Source organism: Spermophilus citellus (assembly GCF_964194105.1).
Source record: "Spermophilus citellus genome assembly, chromosome: 3".
In the NCBI taxonomy this organism is placed as follows: domain Eukaryota; kingdom Metazoa; phylum Chordata; class Mammalia; order Rodentia; family Sciuridae; genus Spermophilus; species Spermophilus citellus.
The window spans coordinates 207,367,045-207,387,617 of NC_138184.1; the positions used below are offsets into that span (position 1 = coordinate 207,367,045).

Sequence of the window (20,573 nt, forward strand, 5' to 3'; positions counted from 1 at the left end):
TTGACAAGGGGGACAGGGAGCTTCCGGGAGAGGGGGAGGCTTGCTCCAGGTCTTGCAGCTCCTGAGTGGTGGAGCCAGGATTTGAGAGCCCTGTGGGACTCTGCCTGATGTCCAGTCAACAAGCTCTCAGAAATTCAGGATGTCTTAGAAGCAGGCCAGTCTGGGGAACCCTGAGAGCCCAGGCCTGAGGAAGTGGTTTCCTGGAAGGAAAGCACTGGGAAGCAGTGGCAGCTGCCATCTGCCCAGGCCTGGTGAAGGGCACTAGCCCAGAGGTGGTGGGAGTCCTCTCCAGCTGCCTGTGGGCTTCTGTCTTCCTTCCCTGCCATTCACTGGTTTCTTTCAGTTCCCTCTGGTGACGTGGCTTCCCCTGGACCTTCCTGCCTCTGCTCAAAAACACTGGCTTATACTCAAGCAGGGGAGGGACCCCCTTACTACATGCTCAGCCTGTGACAAGCTTCCCCAGCCAGAGGAAGTGGGCACAGGGATCGTTCGGCTGTCTAGACTTAGACACCTGGACACATAACTGCTCAGGCTCCCGGGGCTGTGGAGCCATTCTCCCCGTTGCCACTGGCCCTGTCCCACCAGGGGGAACTGAGATTGGTGACATGTGGGCTGGGTGCAGCCACACTTCCCCTTTGCTCATGCTTCCACCCACAAGAGTACCAGGAGATTGGGGACCCTAGTTCTTGGAAGAGCCAGAGTGCTGTTGTCTACCCAAACTCTGCCCTCGCTCCTTCCCTTTGCACACCTCTGGCCCAGAGTGGTTCTTGACTCAGGGTCTCCCTGTTGAGGGAAGATACTAACCCTCATGCCAGTGCTGTGAGCCCGGTGATGCCATCTCCCTTTTAGAGACAGGTAATGAGATATACAAGGCCTGCCTCGGGCCGTGTAGTTTGAACATAGCAGAGTTCGAAGCAAGATGATGGATGGTGTCCCTTTTTTCCCACACACAGCCCCTGCTGGTTCTTGATGAAATTCAGAGATGCTAGAGTGGACAATGGGAGGAGGAACCAGGTGTGGACTCCTAGGTCTTATGGTCCTTCAGGCTGTATGTGGGGGTGAGGGAGGTAGTGTTTGACAAGAGAAGAAGGTTCTTCTTGATGATGATTCCAAATAGCTTTTCTGGATCAACGTATTTTTTTTTCACCAAGCATAACTCACTTTCAATGAAGAGTATTATTGTTCTGTGGAAGCCCATTTTCAATTAAATTGCAGTTTTGTTTTATAAAAAAAAAACAAAAAAAAAAACAATGGACCCATTCACATTTTCCCTATCCACACTTTTTTTTTTTTTTTAAGGGGAATGGAATCCAGAAGCACTTAAACACTGAGAAGATATGGCTCAGTGTTTAAGTGCTTCTGAATTCCATCCCCCTTAAAAAATACATATATTTCTATTTTATGCTGTCAGGGATATAAAAGGAGAGAGGGAAAGGGAGAGAGCTTCAGAAGAGAAGTAAAAATATATGGAGTCATTTTACTTCTTTGTACTTGCTAAAGACCAACCAGGTGTTCCTCAAGAGACAGCAGAGAAGGGAGTTCTCCGACCTTACTAGACATTTGTTATAAATACTAGGCTCTAAATTTTAAAGGGTAAATAGTATTATCTAGAACTTACATAATTCGTTTGTTATCTAAAATTAAACAATTTTGTTGGAAAACTTGTATTCATTAAAAATAGTTTTAAGCTGTGGGGCGTGCTGCCTGTAACCCCAGCTACTTAGGAGACTGTAGGAGGATCTCTTGAGCTCAGTGCGACCCACCTCAGCAACATAGCAAGACTTTGTTTTAAGAAAAAAAAAATTAAAATTACTACAGGGCTGGAAATGTATTCATTAAGTGGTAGAGCACTTTTCTAGCATGAACATCCCAAATACCATATAAATAAATAAAAGTAAAAATAAACTGGGCTGGAGTTGTGGCTCAGTGGTAGAGCACTTGCCTCACAAGTGTGAGGCACTGGGATCAATCCTAGCACCACATAAAAACAAATAAGGGTATTGAGTCCATATACAACTAAATTTTAAAAAAATAATAAAAACTACTATAGTAAACAAACAATGAAAAGATAGGAGCAGCCCCTGTTTAGGCTGGACATTAAAAGCACCAGTGGAGGGCTGGGACATAGCTCAGTTGGTAGAGTGCTTGCCTCGCATGCACAAACCCTAGGTTCAATCCTCAGCACCACAAAAAAAAAAAAAAATCACCAGTGGAAGAGAGGAAGGAGGACGACCTTCACAGTCCTGGAACCCCCATCTAGGAGGGGAAGTCAAGGCAGAATTCCTAAGGAAGGAGATGCTGATAGGAAATTTGAAGAACCAGAGTTATCAAGTAAAGAATGTTCCAGAAGGAACAGAATATGTGAAAGTTGAGGCTGGCAGCGAGGCCCATCTATGCAACCAAAACAGAGTTCGTAAAGGCAAACCAATGGTGAAGGTAGCGGTGAAAGAAAAGGTGGGTCTGGCGCCAGTGCCACCTCCACTAAGAGAGGAGCTAGGGTGAGGCAGGTGTGGGGTTAAGGATGAGAAATGGAGAGTGGCCCAGAGATCCTCCCCTGCAAGCTGGAGCGTCGCAGTCCAGGGCTAGGGCCACGCTCCCACGGGGCGCCAGCGGGTGCTGGGGAGGCCCGCGGCCTCAGGCGCCCTGGTATGTGGCTCCAATGACAACCTGCGTGCATCAGATCTTGGGCTCCTGGAGGGCGCGGGCTGGGGAAGCCCTGGGTCCCCGAGCATTGCAGCAGGTGGAGGGCAGCTGTCGGTTGACTGTTTTGCGGTTCCAGATTTCTGAAGGAGCCCAGTAACTGGTCCAGGGAACCTCGCTGCCTGAAGTCTCCCCGGAGGCCCTGGGCCTGGCCGGGTGCTCAACGCAGGTCCGCGGTCGCCGGGTCAGTGCTGGGGCTCGGGGTGGTTCCGCGGGGCGGGGCGCTGCCTGCGCACTGAGGCTCCGCAGTGGCGGCCCAGGGGCGTGGGCGGCGCGATGCGGAAGTGCCAGGCTGGTTCATCCACCCGCGGGAGGCGCAGCTCAAGAAGGGCGCAGCTCGGCCCCGCCGCCCGGCCGGTGCTCGCGGGCACAGCCGAGCGGGCGCACCGCAGGCAGGTAGGTCTCCGCCGCAGCGCACTCTTTCGGCGCCGCCGCCCAGCGCACCCTGAGCGCAGTGAGAGCGGTACCCTCTTGCTGCCAACCCACTTCCCCGGCTTCAACTACGGCTCGCACCTCCGGGACACCTCCGGGACACCTGCCGGGAGGGCGGGTGGGGTCCGTGTCCAGCTCCTCCTGGCGCCCAAGCTCTAGTGGGCACCTACCGCAGGGCGTGCCCAGCGACCTGAATGCCTCCAAGGTGCCTCCCACGCGTCGATGAGCTTGGGGTGCTGGGCACTGGCTGCCATCGTCGCGGGGAGAGCCCCAAGGCTTGAACCGAGAAGTGGGCACCACTGTCGAGGGCGCCTGCTCTGCTGCGTCTCTCCCTTTGCTTCGCCATTGCCAAGGACTGGGAGCAGCACTCTGGCGCCTGATGGGAGTGTAGCTGGGGACACCGTGGAGGGAGGCCCCGACTCCAACCGCACGCCACGAACCCTATCAGAGCGTTCCCTCTACCTCGGCCATTCTTCACCCTTTCGGGTAAGAAATTGAGATTTCAAGCAGTCACTCTGCCAGGATCTTAAAACCAATGAAAAGTGTTTGGGGGAAGATGGTGTCGGATGGAGTTGTCTTGTATCCTTTGACTCACGGCCCAGAAAAGTAGACACTGACTCTCCTAGCAGCGGAGAAGAGTCGGGGTGCAGTAATTTTGGGGTAGCTCTTATTGACTTGAGAAGGAAACAAGTCTAAAAGTGGAGGGAAAGTGAGACTAGTGTGGCCGAGATGCGGGGGAGGAGATGGTGAGGACCTGTGCACCGCACTCCGCCGCCGCTGTAGTCTCTGGTCTCCCGGAGGGGCCGGAGCGGGTACCCAGGAGCGGGGGTGGGACTAGGGGACTTTCCTGGCCTTGCCCTGGCATAACAGGGCGGGGAAAGAGCGAAGGCACACCAACCTGAAGAGGTACAGCGGGTACTAAGGTGTATAGCGGCGCCGCGGGCTGCCCCGGGGGTGCGGGTGGTCAACCCCGCGCCCAGTCTGCGCGGGAAATCGCGAGGGCCAGCCTTGGCCTGGACCCCAGAGCGGTAATAAGTGAGCAGGACCAGAAAGGATGTAATTTGGACCGGTGAGGGACGCTGGAGGTCTTTAGATGAGAGCCCCGGGACCAGAGGCAGAGTCCCCGCCCCCGCCCTTTAGCTCTCAGGCCTGGGGCGCTGGTATCGAGAGGCTCCCCGCTAGTGACAAGGGAATCGTTGGGAAATCACCCCTTCTAACCCAAAGGACTTACTTTGGGATTTCCCCTTGCACCCTGGCCTTCCCCTAACCCTTCCTGCAGCACCTGCTGCCCCGGAGTCTCAATGTGTTTGGACTTGGAGGGGGGCCGGGTGCTGGGCACTGGCTGCCATCGTCGCGGGGAGAGCCCCAAGGCTTGAGCCGAGAAGTGGGCTCACCTGGAGGGGGCGGGTTTTAGGGGTTCTGCTAAGGGAACCCCTGGCCTTCTCCCTGAGTTGAGTGTGGAGTTTGCAGGAAGGCCTGTGAATCAGAACCTCAGGAGGAAGCAGGGGGACCAGCTGTTCTGCCAACTATTACTTCCACTACTGCTGACTTTTTCCCTACAGCTCCCTGGTGCCTGGGTGTTTTCCCCTGCTCAAGTGTCCTCTCCTGGGTCTTTAATAGGGTCCTAGGATGAGCTGAGGGGTCTCTCCACCCCCGCAGAGGCTTCAGGACTGCCAGCTTCTGGGGGCTCCCTCAGAACTTCAGCAGCCCACACCCTTTTCAACATTTCTATGGAAAGTATTGGAGGAGCTCTTGGTTTACTCTGCTTTCCAAGGCTCAATCCTCAGGGCTGCATAAATTTCACCTCAAGCCTCCAGACCCTCCACCAGGCAGATGTATTCAGACACTGGAAGTCATAACTCAACAGTTTGGGGGAAAATCTGAATCAGATCTAAGCCCACTGTGGGGCAGGAGAAAGCTTCTTGGGAGATGGATGATGAGCCTGATCCTACTCAAGGGAAAGGACCTCACAGAACTGGTCATGGTCAGAAGTTCTTGAGTCTGAAGACCCTTCTACAGGCTGGAGGACAGACCTTCTTAGCTATGGTGGGGCTTGTCGTGGAAGCCCTTTCTCCATACCTTGTCCATAGACCACTTCAAGGGACTGCAGCTTTCTGACACTGAAGCCAAAGTTATATTTTCAAAAACTTGCTCTGAATTAGAGAAGTGTTGGATTGAGCCAGATGGCAAGACTCACCCCTGCTCCTCCTTAGCCCCAGCAGCAGGAAGCAAAGGGGGTTTTCTGGTCTCCCAGCAAAACCGTTCCTCCAGCTTCAGACCTGGCCATGCATGTGGGGGTCAACAGAGTAACTTGCCCACCCACTTGGCATCATAGAAGAATTGCCTACTACTGGTCACAGTCATCCTTCCATTGTAGGACTAGGGACTCTGGGGCTACAAATAAAAACATGGGTGAGTGAGGCTCCTCAATGTTGAGGACCACACCAAATATGCTGTGATTGTCTGCTGGCTTGGGAGGTAGGGAATAGGCTAGGGATGGGTGGTTGGAAGTTTGGTCTTGGGGACTCACTTGTGAGTTTTCTCTGCATCCCCTCCCTCCCTCAGTCCAGAGTGAGTCAGGTGTCTGAGATGTCCCATCAGACTACTTTCATTTCCCTTGGGGCTGGGTGGAGGCTAATATAGAAAGAGGAACTGAGCCACAGTCTTCTGAGGCCTGGGGGCAGGGCTGGGAGCCTTGCTATCCTCCCTGTCCGGTCTGTCCTTACTTTGCTTGGGTCCCTTGTAGCTGAGCTGGGCACTGCTCTGAAACCTGCAGAAAGACGCTCTGGGGGCAGTCTCGAGGTGGAATGTAGCAGCTGCAACCCAAAAAATACTAGGAGGGGAACTTCAGGGGAAACTGAGGCTCTGTACCGCAAGACCCAAGCAGGCCTGGAATGACAAAGGGTCCAGCTCAGCCCTTTGTTTCTTACTTGCTGAGCAACATTCCCCTCTGAGTCCAGTTGGTATGATGGCTCTCTCCTTTTGGTCACTGACCCTGGGGTTACAGACTTAGGGGCAAGCAAAGGAGAAAAACTGACCAGGAGCAGGAAGGGGCTCCAGATTGTGAAGAATTTCAGTTTCTGCGGGTACAAACAGGTGGAAGGGAGGACACTTCATGTGTCCTGCTGACCTGACTCCAGTGAGGCAGAGACTGGGGCCCAGGTACCCACGAGGAATTGTGAGATCTTGGCTCTGTACTTCCTCCATCTGTGGGCAGTACAAGCCCGCACACCTGAGGGGCTTCCTAAACGCTGAACAAACGTTTATCCAGTGGAAGAAGGGGCAGGAAGAAGCAGCTAAGAAACGGATGGCTTTAGAGGGGTCAGATGTAAACTTAATGGCCACCAGCCTTGCTGGAGGTAGACAGGTTGATGGGATTTCTCTGAAGAGAAGAGTTATCCTTCATCCCTGAGGATAACTGAGAACAGATGCTCTGAGAAGTAGGTGTGGAAACCTTCTTTTCATTCATATATTCTATTTTTTTTTTGTCTGAGGCCAGATTTCCTAGAAACCTGAGATGGAATTCTTATGTAGAGGATTTGTTGAGGGGATTCCTAGAGGAAAGAGGGTGAGAAAAACAGGGAGGGGGGAGAAGCTGAGGAGAAGCTGAGCAAGGATGGAATGGATCAGTTATGGTGGAAACGTCAGATCCTATGGGAGCGCTCACACCTGTTGGCCCACCTGGAAGCAAGGGAGCCAGGCTTTGTCCCAGGTGTCAGGCAGCTGTTAGCTGTGGAATGAGGAGTGCCCTCACCTGTGAAGGGAGGCAGCTGAGAGCCAAGGGGCATCTAGGTTCTGTTCTGTGAGCAGTTGGAGAAGGGAAGCCCCAGCTGGGTGCAGAGTCTGGTGAGGCTGCCCACAGCATCCCCTAGTGTGAAATCACTTCCTTCCTTTCCCTCTGGACACAAAGCACAGACTCAGTGACTCTGTGACAAGAAAGCCGAGATTTGGAAAGGAGAATTGGCCTTGAACACCTGGATGGACTGGAGAGACTGTCTGTCCCTCCAGGCTCCCCCCACCTGGGGCAGGGAGCGTCCAGCTGCCGATCTGCTGAGCTCCCCCTTGGTTTCTCCTGCAGACCCCTTTGCCATGAACCAGCCAGCCCCTGGGGCTCCCCCGCCACCCCGCCGGGTGCGGCTGAAGCCCTGGCTGGTGGCCCAGGTGAACAGTTGCCAGTACCCAGGGCTTCAGTGGGTCAACGGGGAAAGGAAATTCTTCTACATCCCCTGGCGCCATGCCACCAGGCATGGTCCCAGCCAGGACGGAGACAACACCATCTTCAAGGTAAGGGTTGGGCAGGGTGCTGCCTGGACCTCTAAAGCCACCCCCACCCCTAGGAAGAGGAGACACACACACACACACACACACACACACACACACATCTCTTCAAGGCTAGCCAGTCTTCAGCTGCCTTGCCAAGGTGACACCAGGCTTAGACTGGGGACATAGGAGCTGGCATAATGGTACAAGCCTCTAATCCTAACAACTTGGGAGGCTGAGGCAGGAGAATCCCAAGTTTGATCCATCCTGTCTCAAAATAAAAAATATAAAAGGTCTGGGGATGAAGCTCAATGTGAGAGTACTTCTGGGCTCAATTCTAAGTACCACAAGGAAAAAAAGGAGGAGAAAAGGGGGAACATAGCCATAGGGTTACCTTTTCTAACCTGTCCTCAGAGCAAAGTTGGGACCAAAAGTCCCTGGGAAAGCCTCTAGTGACTTCTACCTACCCCTGGTTCTAGCCTCATACCATTAACCAGGAGCACACATTCAGTATACATAGAATAAAGGAGGTTACCAATTCATCCATAATCTTAATGCTAGGAAGTCCCCATTATAATTTTTATAATAGAAAATATAATAAGATAAGATCATGGCATTTGCAGGGAAATGGTGGCATTAGAGCAGATTATGCTAAGTGAAGTTAGCCAATCCCAAAAAAACAAATGCTGAATGTCTTCTCTGATATAAGGCGGGTGACTCAAAATGGGGTTGGGAGGGAAAGCAAGGGAGGAAGATTACCTCTAGATAGGGAATAGGGGTGGGAGGGAAAGGGAGGGAGAAGGGGAATAGCATGGATGGTGGAAGGAGACCCTCATCATTATACAAAATACATGTATGAAGATGTGAATTTGGTGTCAACATATCTTATATATAATCAGAGATATGATAAATTATGCTATAATGGTATATTAAGAATTGTAATGCAAAAATAAATAAATAAATAAAATATAATAGGTTTTTTAATAGAAAATATAACTGCTGATAATTTCCAGTTTTCTATGTGTATATGGAATGCAAAATTAGAATCAAGCCATATATTGTTTTATAACTTACAAATCTTTTTTCTTCTTGTTATTTTATTTTTGTGGAACTAGGGATTTAACTCATACCTCAAGTGTGCTAGGCAAGTGTTCTACAACTGAGCTGTGTCCCCAGCCCCTCCTTTTATAAAAGAATTGTATTTTGAGACAGGGTCTCTTTAAGTTGCCCAGGTTGGCTTGACTTGCAATGTTCCCATCTCAGCCCCTGGAGTAGCTAGTAGGTATTATAAGCATGGGCCAGAACACCCAGGACCTGGACCATTTTCACCCAACATCAGAACTAGTTTTCCTTTCCAAAATATGCCCACATCACTTGTAGTGACTGTTGAATATTCCACTGGAAAGATTTAGCATCCAACACCAATTTTTGTACTCTTCAGGCTGCTTTTCGTGTTTCAGTGTTGAAAACCACATTTTCATCTAGACTTTCTTAAGTCCTAACCTTTAAATGGTTTCGTTGGGGATAGTTACTGGAACTTTGGGGATAGTTCTGGGTCAAAGAGAATGCTTATTTTAAAAACTTGGATACATGTTTCTTAATATTTGTTCCTAATCTTCCCTTTTCAGAGTTCTTTTTCAAATCCATTTCTTATTTTTCAATATATAACAGTTACATAATTCAAAATGAAAATGGTATAAAATGATTTACAGCAAAGTCTCCCTTGCACCCTTGTCCCAGCTATCCACTCCCCTCCCTAGAGGCAATAGTTTTATCAGATTCCATGTTTTGTTTTAGTACCCAGGGCCACTCAACCACTGAGCCATATCCTCAGCCCTTTTTTTGTATTTTATTTAGAGACAGGGTCTCGCTAAGTTTCTTAGGGCCTCACTAAGATGCTGAGGCTGGCTTTGAACTTGCAATCCTCCTGCCTCAACCTCAGATTCTTGTTTATCTTTCCTGAGAGATTTCTGTGCAGACAAGCAAAACACCACCTCCTGTCTTTTCCCAGCTTTTCACAAAAATGCTAGCGGTATACATACTGTCTGCACTTCATATTTCTTTAAGATCAATCAGTGTATAAAAAGTCCCCTCCTTTCTCTTCTTGCATATTCAATTCTATGAGCTGATCATAATTTAACCAGCTAGACATAATTTAACCAGCCCCCACTATGGACATTGGATATCACAGATCATTTGCTTTTACAAATAGTGCTACAGTGAATAAGCTGTATGTATAAAATTTTGTGTTAAGTCTCATTTTTTCTTTGATACCTGGGATTGTGGGTGCTTAGCCACAGAGCTGTATCCTTAGCCCTTTTTATTTTTTATTCTGGCCTCAATTCTGGGTACCACAAGGAAAAAAAAAAAAGAAAGGGGGAATCTTGCTAAGTTGCTTAGGGCCTTGCTAAGTTGCTGAGGCTGGTTTTGAACTTGAGATCCTCCTGCCTCAGCCTCCTGAGATTACAGGCATGCACCATTGTGCCTGGCTAGTCTATATAATTCTATAAGAAACCCAGTTGCTGGGTTTGAGGGTAGAAACTTTTGTAATCCTGACATCACCAAACTGCCATCTAAAATAATAATAGCAGCTGGGGGTGTAGTTCAGTGATAGACCTTAGCAAGCATCCTCAACATCACCATCAGCAGCAGCAGTAGGAGCAGCGTACCAATAGCTGAAGCACACCCATCCCATTCTATACAAAGGCACAGTTTTGAGTACTTTATGGGCACTGGCTCTTGGAGCCCTCACTGATACCCTGTGAATAGGTATTATGAGGAGGATGAAGCAAAGAGAGAAAGAGTGACATGGCAGGTGGCACATGCTGGTTTCGATACCAGCCTGGCTCCAGATTATGTACCCATATCCACCATGTAACTTTGTCCTATGTAGAGACTATACCTATTTGCCCTGCTAGGAGCAGTGAATCGTGGATACCCCTTAAAGCTCGCGGGGTTTATTGAGCTTGTTGGAACCCCGAGAGAAGGACTGTTTCACATCCACCTGTTGCAGATGAGTCCCTCAGCTCAACAAGGCTCAGCCTATGGCCACAGATCTCAGCAAGGCCTCCTGTAGGACAGGAAGGTAGAGAAAAGGGGCTTCAAGGAGTGAGGTTCTCCATGGTCAACTGTCCTCTCTTCCTGTCCCAGGCCTGGGCCAAGGAGACGGGGAAATATACTGAGGGGGTGGACGAGGCTGATCCAGCCAAATGGAAGGCCAATCTGCGCTGTGCCCTTAACAAGAGCCGGGACTTCCGCCTCATCTATGATGGGCCCCGGGACATGCCGCCTCAACCCTACAAGATCTACGAGGTCTGCTCCAATGGCCCTGCTCCCACAGGTACCATGCCTGGTCCTGTATGGACCACCTGGGAGGCTTACTGTGAATGTAGGAAGGCCCAGGGCCCTTCTAGGACATGGTGCTGGGGCTTTGCAAGGTCATTACTCCAGGGCTTGGAATGGATTCAGGGGCCCAGATGGTTCTTCCTCACCACCGCCATTGTTCTGGGCTCTTGGCGTCAGGGGAGAGGTCCCTACCACTTCCTGGTGGTGGTGCCTTTCATCTCATCCTGTGTTTGGATAGCTTTGGGGAGGGCAGAAGGCCCAGCAGGACTTTTGGGAAACCTCTCAGGCTGCCCAAATGGAACCTGGATGGCCCAACTCCTGCATTGTCACTGATTCCCCTCCTGTCCTTTTCTCTTCCTTGCTGTGCAGAGTCCCAGCCCACTGAGGATTATAGTGTATGTACAGAAGAAGAGGAGGAAGAAGAAGAGGTGCGTGGGGGCAGGGCAGTGAGGAGGGGGCTGCATCCAGCTGCCTGCACTGACCACTGACCGACGATATGGGCTTTGCTGCCCTCCCCTGTTTTAGGGTTGAGCGGTCCCTTCCTCTGGAGCCCATGGCCCTCTGCGGCTCTTTTTGATTTTCTTGGGGATCTGAAGGACAGGAACAGAGTGCTTACCTTGTCCCTCCCTGGGCTGTATTGTTACACAGCATGTCACATTGACTGATTGACCTTCATAAAGGTTGGACTCTGGAGGTAGGGTCTGGCCTCAGCTGAGCTGAAGAAAGGAGGGGGCAGCCTTGTGCTTCTCCAGCCTTATTTTCTCAGCATCAGAACAATTTAATAACCTGCCTTCCTTTCTCTCTGCCTTCTTCTCTTCTCTTTTGCCCATGTCTTCTCTTTAGCTCCAGAGGATGTTACCAGGCCTGAGCATCACAGGTGGGGCTGGGAGGTGGTACGGTTGGGGGTCTAGCATAAGAAGTGACAAGTACCATAGGTACTTGGGAGGGGGCTGAAAGGAGGCTGAGGGTTGGCAGGAGTTGGGAGTTGGGAGTTGGTGGGCCTGGGAGGCATTTTCTAGAGGTGGCTTTAATGGCTCTGTCTATCCCACTGTCTGTAGAAACAGTGCAGCCTGGCCCCCCAGTGGCATCCTATTTACCCAAAGAAGATGCCAAGTGGTCACCAGCTCTCCAGCCACCTGTGGGGCTGGGTCCCCCAGCTCCACCCCCCAACCTCCTGGCACCTCCTCATGGCGACCCTGCTGGCTTTGGGCATCTTCTCCCTGGGGTCCTGCCGAACCTGGAGCCTGGGCCCCTGGATGCCAGCCTGCCCCCTACAGGAGAGCAACTCTTGCCTGACCTGCTGATCAGCCCCCATATGCTGCCTTGTAAGGAACCCGGGTATGCTGGGGATGGGTACAGTGCTGGAGGTTGTGTTAGAGCTGGCAAGGAAGGTGGAGGATGACGGGAAAGAGAACAAAAGTATGTATGCCAGCCCCCCGGGAAGCTGGGAGGGAGAAAGTGAGAGAGCCGCTAAGGTTGGGTTTGTTCCTGGCTGCAGAACAGGTGGGGGGGCTCATGGCTGGGGTGGCCTGCCCCTCTGCCCCACAGTGACAGACCTGGAGATCAAGTTCCAATACCGGGGGCGGCCACCCTGTGCCCTTACCATCAGCAACCCACAAGGCTGCCGGCTCTTCTATAGCCAACTGGAGGCCACCCAAGAGCAGGTGGAACTCTTTGGCCCTGTGAGCCTGGAGCAAGTGCGATTCCCCAGCCCTGAGGACATCCCCAGTGACAAGCAACGCTTCTACACCAACCAGCTGCTGGATGTCCTAGACCGAGGGCTCATCCTCCAGTTGCAGGGTCAAGACCTGTATGCCATCCGTCTCTGCCAATGCAAGGTGTTCTGGAGCGGGCCCTGTGCCACAGCCCATGGCTCAAGCCCCAACCCCATCCAGCGGGAGGTCAAGACCAAGCTCTTCAGCCTGGAGCAGTTTCTCAATGGTGAGACTCCACAAGTTCCTCCTGGCTGCCTCTCCCCCAGGGCATGGTTCTAGCCTCTGACTAACTAGGTGTCTTGATCTTAATGCAGAGCTCATCCTGTTCCAGAAGGGCCAGACCAGTGCCCCACCACCCTTTGAGATTTTCTTCTGTTTCGGGGAAGAGTGGCCTGACCGAAAACCCCGAGAGAAGAAGCTCATTACTGTACAGGTGTGCCCCTCAGCCCCACTGCCTTGGCTTGAGTACTGGGGCATACAGGGCTGGCCCTTGACCCAGGGTGGGGGTCAGGGCTCTCTGGGAGGTAAGAACTTGGTTGTCAAGAAATGACCAAGGCTCAGGGCTGGAGGAGGCAGTCTACCACTTTCATGCCCAGTGGGATCTGGCAGCCCTGCCACTAGTTTTATCTCTTCTTTGTCCCCCAGGTCGTGCCTGTTGCAGCCAGGTTGCTGCTGGAGATGTTCTCAGGGGAGCTTTCTTGGTCAGCTGACAGCATTCGCCTACAGATCTCAAACCCAGACCTCAAAGACCACATGGTGGAGCAGTTCAAGGAGCTCCATCACATCTGGCAGTCTCAGCAACAGCTGCAGCCTGTGGCCCAGGCCCCTCCGGTGGCAGGCCTTGGTGCTGAACAAAGGCCTTGGCCCATGCACCCAGTGAGCATGCAATAACAGGGCTGCAAATACTGGATGGCCCAGGTTTCCTGGGTGACTATGTGGACTGATTAGCTGTGATAGCCCCAGAAGGCCTGGCTGGCTGCAGGGTCCTACCTCTGGGTCTCCTGAATGTGGATTTGGGCCAAGTACAAAGAAAGGCCTAAGCACCAAGTTCTCTCTGCAAAGCTCTGCTTTAAAAGGGCTCCATCTTCTTGGGCCTACCCCTATGTTCATTCTAGCTCTGAAGAAACTCAGCCAGCAGCCACAAGAGCAGGAAAAGAACACCTCCAACCTTGGGGGCCTAGTTATGGTTGCCCCCCACCCCTTTTCTTGGCAAAAGAGCCAAGAAGTGTTGTGGGTCAAGTCCCTCAGCAAGGCCTCTGCTGGGCATGGGCCTGATTTGGGGGTTCCCCAGTTTGAGTGTTGCTTCCTCTTCTTCTTCCTGAGATGGATATGATGAGCCTTTGTGTTACTGTATACTTAAGGTTGGCAACTACTCCCCCTTTTTCAGAGTCTAAGAACCTGGGGTAGAAAATATAATTTTATGTATTTTTGGATTAAAAAATGTTAAAAACAGACTGAGCTGTTTTTTCTAGTGCCTGACTTCCATGCTGTTCTACCAGACCCTTCTTGGATGCTAGCTGGCTGTCCCCCCCAGCACCTGCCCTCTGGCCCATGCTGGCATGGGATGGCCTGCTTTCCAGGAGGAAGCTGGCTGAGGCAAGGTGTGCAGTCTAAAATCCTGTCCCAATCAACTTTCCCTTAAGAAGTGGTGAAAAAGGGAGGCCTGGGATTCTAGCTACATTTGGGACCAGTTAGTCTCGTATCCTCATGTATATTCATATGCTATTAGATAACGTTGTTTGAATATGAGATAGCTCATGAGTATAATTTTTCTGGACTGACAATTTATTGTTTTATCATGGAAAATTTTAAACATTTTTGAAAATTGGAAGGATAATAGAAAATTCCCATGTAGCAGCTTCAATAACTATCAGTTATAATCAATCTTTCTTATCTAAATTTCCATCCATACTCCACACACCAAGATTATTTTGAAGCAAATCCAGAAAATAACATTACATGTGTAAATATTCAGCATGTGTCTTTAGCCCCATGTATGCTAGGCCAGCACTTTACCATGAGCTACACCCAAGCCAAGACAGGAACATTCTGGAAAAGGGGAAAAAAAAAGTACATGGCTGGGGATAAGGCTCAAAAGAGTATATGATTTACACTGCTGCTTGTTGACTTTAACTACCAGTAGTTCCTCCACAGTGAAGTCCACTCTCAACCCCTGCTTTTTTTGGTGCTGGGGATTAAACCCAGGGCCTTGTGCATTCGAGACACACACTCACCAACTGAACTGTATATCCCCAGTCCAACCCCCTGCTTTTCTATATTGTCATACGAATGATGTTTTCAGAATTATTAACCTGTACCCCCTTAAGAAACTTTACCTAGGTCCTCAGTTTGCAGTCATTTACAAAGGTTAGCACCTTTACTGCCCACTGGTCTGTACAATTCTATTTCCTCTCGACAAGCTTTAAGCTTTGGAGATATCCCATATTTGCCAACCTCTCTCAAACAACTGACAAATATGGAAATACTGTCTCACATTCCCAGTTCAATATAGTCCTTGTCTCTGAAGGCAGCCCTTGGTATCTGCAGTCCTTGGTGTCTTGGAGAGTAGGGAGACAGAGTAGATGAATTAAGGAAGCTTGGAAGAACTACTTGCTTTATATGAACACTGGTAGTCCAGTACTACTTATATCTTCCTTGGCTTTCTACTTTCTTTTCAATTTCTTTTTTTTTTTTTAAAGAGAGAGTGAGAGAGGAGAGAGAGAGAATTTTTTTTAATATTTATTTTTTAGTTCTCGGCAGACACAACATCTTTGTTGGTATGTGGTGCTGAGGATCGAACCCGGGCCGCACGCATGCCAGGCGAGCGCGCTACCGCTTGAGCCACATCCCCAGCCCATCTTTTCAATTTCTTAAAACAAAAATGAAAACACTAGGCCAGGCACAGTGGCACATGCCTATAATCCCAGTGGCTCAGGAGGCTCAGGCAGGAGGATCACGAGTTCAAAGCCAGCCTCAGCAAAAGTGAGGCACTAAGCAACTCAGTGAGTCCCTGACTTTAAATAAATAAAATACAAAATAGGGCTGGGGATGTGGCTCAATGGTCGAGAGCCCCTGAGTTCAATCCCTGGTACCTCTCAAAAAACAAACAAACAAACAAACAAACAAAAAAACTGACATTTCCTCTAGATTTCTGTTGTGGTAGTCAGTTGTGGATAAATTCAAAAGAAGTGACAGACATGAGCTCCAGAGGTAAAGGGAGAACCATACATTCCTTCTTGGGATCCTCTTGGTAGTGGCTTGACTGCTTTGGTGACCAGTGCTGTTGTTTTAGGTTGGAATCCAGAGAACACTGATGCTCACGGTTCTAGGAATGAATACATCCCACATACACTGGAGTCTCTCTTCCTTCTTCCAAGTACCTCCTTCTCCATCAAGTTTATCCTTGTATGCAATGAAATATTCCTTTAATTCAAGACTCCTTCCTCTTATCAGCTCTTCAATGACATCAAGAACACACCCCTTTTCAGTCTTTTTACAGGAGAGGATACTGATGGTTGTTTCCATTTTTGCTAAGGATCTGTTCTTGGAAGGACACTTTATTTGCTGGTAATATACGCCCCCAAAATCAGACCTACTTTGTTACATGCTCCAGATCTTGGCTCCAACTTAGTAAAATGATTCACTTAAATCAGGGTTACACACGGTGGATATGCACAATAAATTTGAGGTGTTGATGCCATTCAAAAGCATAGGTGCCTTTATGTCTATGTACCTTACATTTTCAGTCATCGATCTTTAATCATTCCTTCCAAACATGTACATAAAAATTGCAAATTCTTTTTTAGTAATCTTGCTGGGAATAGTCCCAATGGGTGATTTGTGTTTCATGTAACTAAAATTTCTTGGCTTATCCAATACATTTAACAGATAATTTGTGGATAAATTCCAAAGAAGCGACAGACACGAGCTCCAGAGGTAAAGGGAGAACCATACATTCCCTTCTTGGGATCCTCTTGGTAGTGGCTTGACTACTTTGGTGAGACAACTTAGATAAGTTGTCTCTCTTTGGGGAGACAACTTAGATCTTAGATAAGTTAGGGTACAGTTAGCTGACCTGCACATATGGGAGAAGTTCTACTTCCTCTAGATAATGCCATGCAGGAACACAAATAAGACTATATTAGATTAATTCTTTCAAATCTTAAGGCTCACAGGAAATATACTGTGAGGCCCTGAGCCATTAACGACAGGGTTCAGCTTTCAAAGCCATAGCTATAGAGAGGACATTCTTGACATTAACTAGAATACGCATTCCACATGCTATTTATTCAGTAGCTAGGGAGGGCCAAATGAAGCATTCCACATTTTTCAATCCAGGATACAACTTCTTGTGAAAAAAGCCAAATTCCTTAAACAGAGCAAAGTCAACTGGTTGTTCACCAATGTACAGTTGGACTAGGCTTAAAGGTTTTATTGTTTAACCAAACATGAGAGGGATGGCTAGGGAACTGTGCTGATCCCCAGGATTTGATAACCTCATTCCACTCTTTCACATTCACGTTTTTTGCTCTCCTAATAACATCTCTTTAGAGAGTAAGACCCTGAATACCATGGATTCAAGTAATGCTGGAAGGCCTGTTTCACTGATTGTAAATATCACTCTGCAGCTTGAGGAGTCAAGCCCGGGAGTGAAAAAGTTAAAAGTGACACGGTGAAGGAAAAGGCAGAGAAATGTCAGTCCCAACAATACTGCCAGATGTTATCAATGAAAGCCAGTTCATTAGTCAGGGATATTAGCTCAAAGCCTAATTACCATAACATAATGTTTGATTCCACTTACATAAAACTCAAGAAAATAAACTATAGTAGCAGAAAGCAGATTGCTAGGGTGGGAGAGAACAGGAGAAAGCCTTCACCTAGGGACTCTCGGGAAAATTGGTAGGTAAAGAATATGTGAACCATTGGGGGAGTGGGTACTGGGATAGAACCCAGGTGCTCTAAGACTGAGCTACATTTCCAGCCTTTTTATTTTTTAATTTTGGGAAGGGTCTTGCTAGGTTGCCTAGGCTGGCCTGGAACTTTTGATCCTCCTGCCTCAGCCTACTGAGTCACTGGAATTATAGGCGTGTACCACCATGCCTGATCCTATATGTTATCTTGACTGTGGCAATGGTATCATAGGTATATCATGTCAAAGCTTATTAAACTGTAGACATTCTGTGCAGTTTAGCCAGGCACAGTGGCACACACCTACAACCCTAGAGACTCCGGACATTAAGGCACAAGGACCACAAGACAAGGTTAGCTTCAGCAATTTAGTGAGACCCCATCTCAAAAAAAAACAACAGTTGGGAATGTAGCTCAATGCAAAATGTCCCTGGGTTCAATCCACAGTAGCTTTGCCCCCCAAAGGTGCAGTTTATTGTCAATTATAGTTCAATAAAACCATATATATGTATTCACTTAAAGCCTTATCATTAACAAAAATATATAGCTATATGTGTGTGTATACACACACACACACACACACACACACACACACACACACACACACATACACATAAGTAAAAGACCAGCAGCTCTGTAGTTAAGAACAATCTAACTTAGGGGACCATGGAGGAGAAAAGCAAGCTTGCTTCTAGTTTACCATGAAAGAGTGGCTTCCTTTTTTACCTTACTGAGGTAACATGAAAGGTGTGAAAAGCAGCATGAGGAGCTTTAGGGTGAACTAGAATAATAAAGCCTGCAGAAAGCCACTTCCCTGCAGAGTCTATGGTACAGGGCAAGGGCTTGACCTTTCAACTCCATACCCAGCTGTCTATGGGGTACCAACTAAAGTTGCTTACTTAGCTGCTCTGACCAAATCATTTCTTTTTTTTTTTTTTTTAAAGAGAGAGTGAGAGAGAAGAGAGAGAGAGAGAATTTTTAATATTTATTTTTTAGTTCTCAGCGGACACAACATCTTTGTTTGTATGTGGTGCTGAGGATCGAACCCGGGCCGCACGCATGCCAGGTGAGCGCGCTACCGCTTGAGCCACATCCCCAGCCCTGACCAAATCATTTCAGAATTGGGAGGTCGTAAATGGAAGTAAAAACAAAGAAACACTGATTACATTTTAAAAATTTATTGTCTTTTTTTTTTTTTTTTTTTGCAGTTGTTTTGTTGCTGTTGATTTGTTCTTGAGATGGCTACAACACCAGACAGAACAGTGCCCTCAAATCTAATGGCTGTGCAGGGCTGCACTCCTTTTAAACATTAAGATCCGTTTGGGCTCCCTGCTTTGGCCCTTATCCCCACAAGAAGTCAGTTTCCACGCTTTTTAGTAAAATACAATTAGCCCTGTAAACACTTTTGCTTCTCACACCCTAATTTTTTTCCTCAGGTCTGTGGGTGAATAGTTTGCTAAGGAAAAAAAAAAAAAAAAAAAAAAAGAAAGAAAGAAAGAAAAACTAAACAAAATACACATTTATATCCTATCCCCCCCCACCCCAATACCTCAATGTGGCTCTTCCCCCTCCAAAGGCTGACGACAACCTCATGGGGATTGGTAGTGGATTCAGAGATTGAATAGGGTCAGGGTTGGGTTATACATAAATATGAATTTTGACCCTGGCTGGTCCTGAGTATCACCGACATGACCATGACATATAGAAGAATAGATTTCTTGTCATAACAACTCAAGGCAGGAAGAACAGTTGGGGGAGGAATATTTCTATTCACTTGTGTTAAAGTTGGGAAGTGGGGGGGAGTAGGAGAGGGAAAGAAGGTGAAACAATAGAAAATTCTCAGAGATGACCCTGACCCTTTACTTCCAACTGTAGCTATTTAAAATTCATTTGATTTCCCACATTTTCCCCACGTGAATATTTTTGTTTCACATCAAGTCCTCACTTTTGTTTTTCCATGTGTACTGCACTTAGCGTGTTGTATCTATGTATACCATTTGCTTATCAGGCGAATGTTTCAGTACTGGTTTCAGTTTAGCTTTCCTTTTTTTTCCTTTTTTGTTTCCTTGAAATTGTTTTTCCTTTTAGAAACAAGTTCACCAGGAAACCAGCTCCCCTCCCATCACGCCGGACAGGCTGCAGCCATCTTTTTTAAACCGCGCTGATTTTCCCTCACACCCCCAAACAGGAACTCCTCAGGACGCCTGGGAAGGCTGGAGTCTCTCCCTGTCTGGGTTGGACACCCTGGGGGCAGTGAAGGCCCCTCTGCCGCATCGGAGGTTTCTGATTGTGGGACACAGTCTGGGTTTTGTTTTCTTCCTGTCTTCTAATTAAAAAAGACATTCCTGACAAGAAGAAAGAAGATAGTCAATAACTGTGCCCAGGAAGCTAGTGAGCATTTTATAAAAGAAATCTCAAGGCAGAGGTTTCTATAATTGCTCAGGCATCACATTCTGTATTCTGTCATGATACCTGTTAAGGAAAAAAGCAGCAACAACAATAAAAAGCAGCAACAATAAAAGGTTAAATTTTTTAAAATCTATGATCTTAAGGGAACTTACTTTAATGAAATGCTGCTTGAGTGCATCTCCAATGCTGACTGGACTGTGGAAACAGGGATGTGTGGGTGGGATCAGGAAAAAGCCAAATGACAGGCCCAGGCCTTCCATTTCAAACCAACCAAAAAAGCTCCACTTAAGACGTTTCATTACGATTTACTTTGTAAGAAGGCTTTGCCTATTAACAAAAGCTTTTAAACCACTGATTTAGACTCTATGGAAGGAGTATGTATAGTGTATTCGGATGTCATTTTTACTTGAATAACAAGTAGTTATTATAGAGGTGTTAAATGAAATTGTTAAAAAGTGAGGACACTGACACCAGAATGTCAACACTTGAATTATGGCTCCATCAGTTACTAACTGACACAATTAGGCAAACTGCTAAACATCTCTGAACTTGAGATCCTCATATGTAAAACAAGAATAGTAGTAACTAACCTAGAGGATTGAATGAGGATTTCTTAGTTAATACATAAAAATATAATACATAATATATAAAGAATGCATAGTAGTATGAGATACCTAGAAAGTGCTCAATAAATGCAGCTATGAACATCTATAGCTGTCCATGAACAACACTTTGAGGTGCATCACTGTTATCAGAAACACATGTAAAACCCAATGATCCCAGATTATATTACTCATTAAAAAA

The 20,573-nt window shown here is 48.0% G+C and overlaps 2 protein-coding genes across 3 annotated transcripts in view; one reads left to right on the forward strand and one right to left on the reverse strand.

The window, feature by feature from the left end:
- The first annotated feature begins 2,954 nt into the window (after positions 1 to 2,954).
- Positions 2,955 to 13,904, forward strand: IRF5 (interferon regulatory factor 5). 2 transcript variants are annotated; one of them, XM_081285566.1, is made up of 10 exons: positions 2,957 to 3,096; positions 3,486 to 3,618; positions 7,211 to 7,416; positions 10,543 to 10,732; positions 11,107 to 11,165; positions 11,581 to 11,614; positions 11,796 to 12,062; positions 12,286 to 12,678; positions 12,767 to 12,885; positions 13,098 to 13,904. In XM_081285566.1, exons 3-10 carry the CDS (start codon positions 7,222 to 7,224, stop codon positions 13,341 to 13,343), a joined length of 1,503 nt encoding a protein of 500 aa, XP_081141692.1. In that variant the 5' UTR covers positions 2,957 to 3,096; positions 3,486 to 3,618; positions 7,211 to 7,221; the 3' UTR covers positions 13,344 to 13,904. The 2 variants fall into 2 exon arrangements, with proteins under 2 accessions (XP_081141691.1, XP_081141692.1); XM_081285565.1 differs by lacking the exon at positions 3,486 to 3,618 and having other exon boundaries at positions 2,955 to 3,096.
- Positions 13,905 to 18,720: 4,816 nt separating this feature from the next.
- TNPO3 (transportin 3) overlaps positions 18,721 to 20,573 on the reverse strand; it is an 84,113-nt gene continuing 82,260 nt past the window's right edge. Inside the window, exon 23 of the mRNA XM_081285562.1 lies at positions 18,721 to 19,705. The gene's annotated coding sequence lies outside the window, so the exon portion shown is untranslated. The remainder of the gene's footprint in view (positions 19,706 to 20,573) is intronic.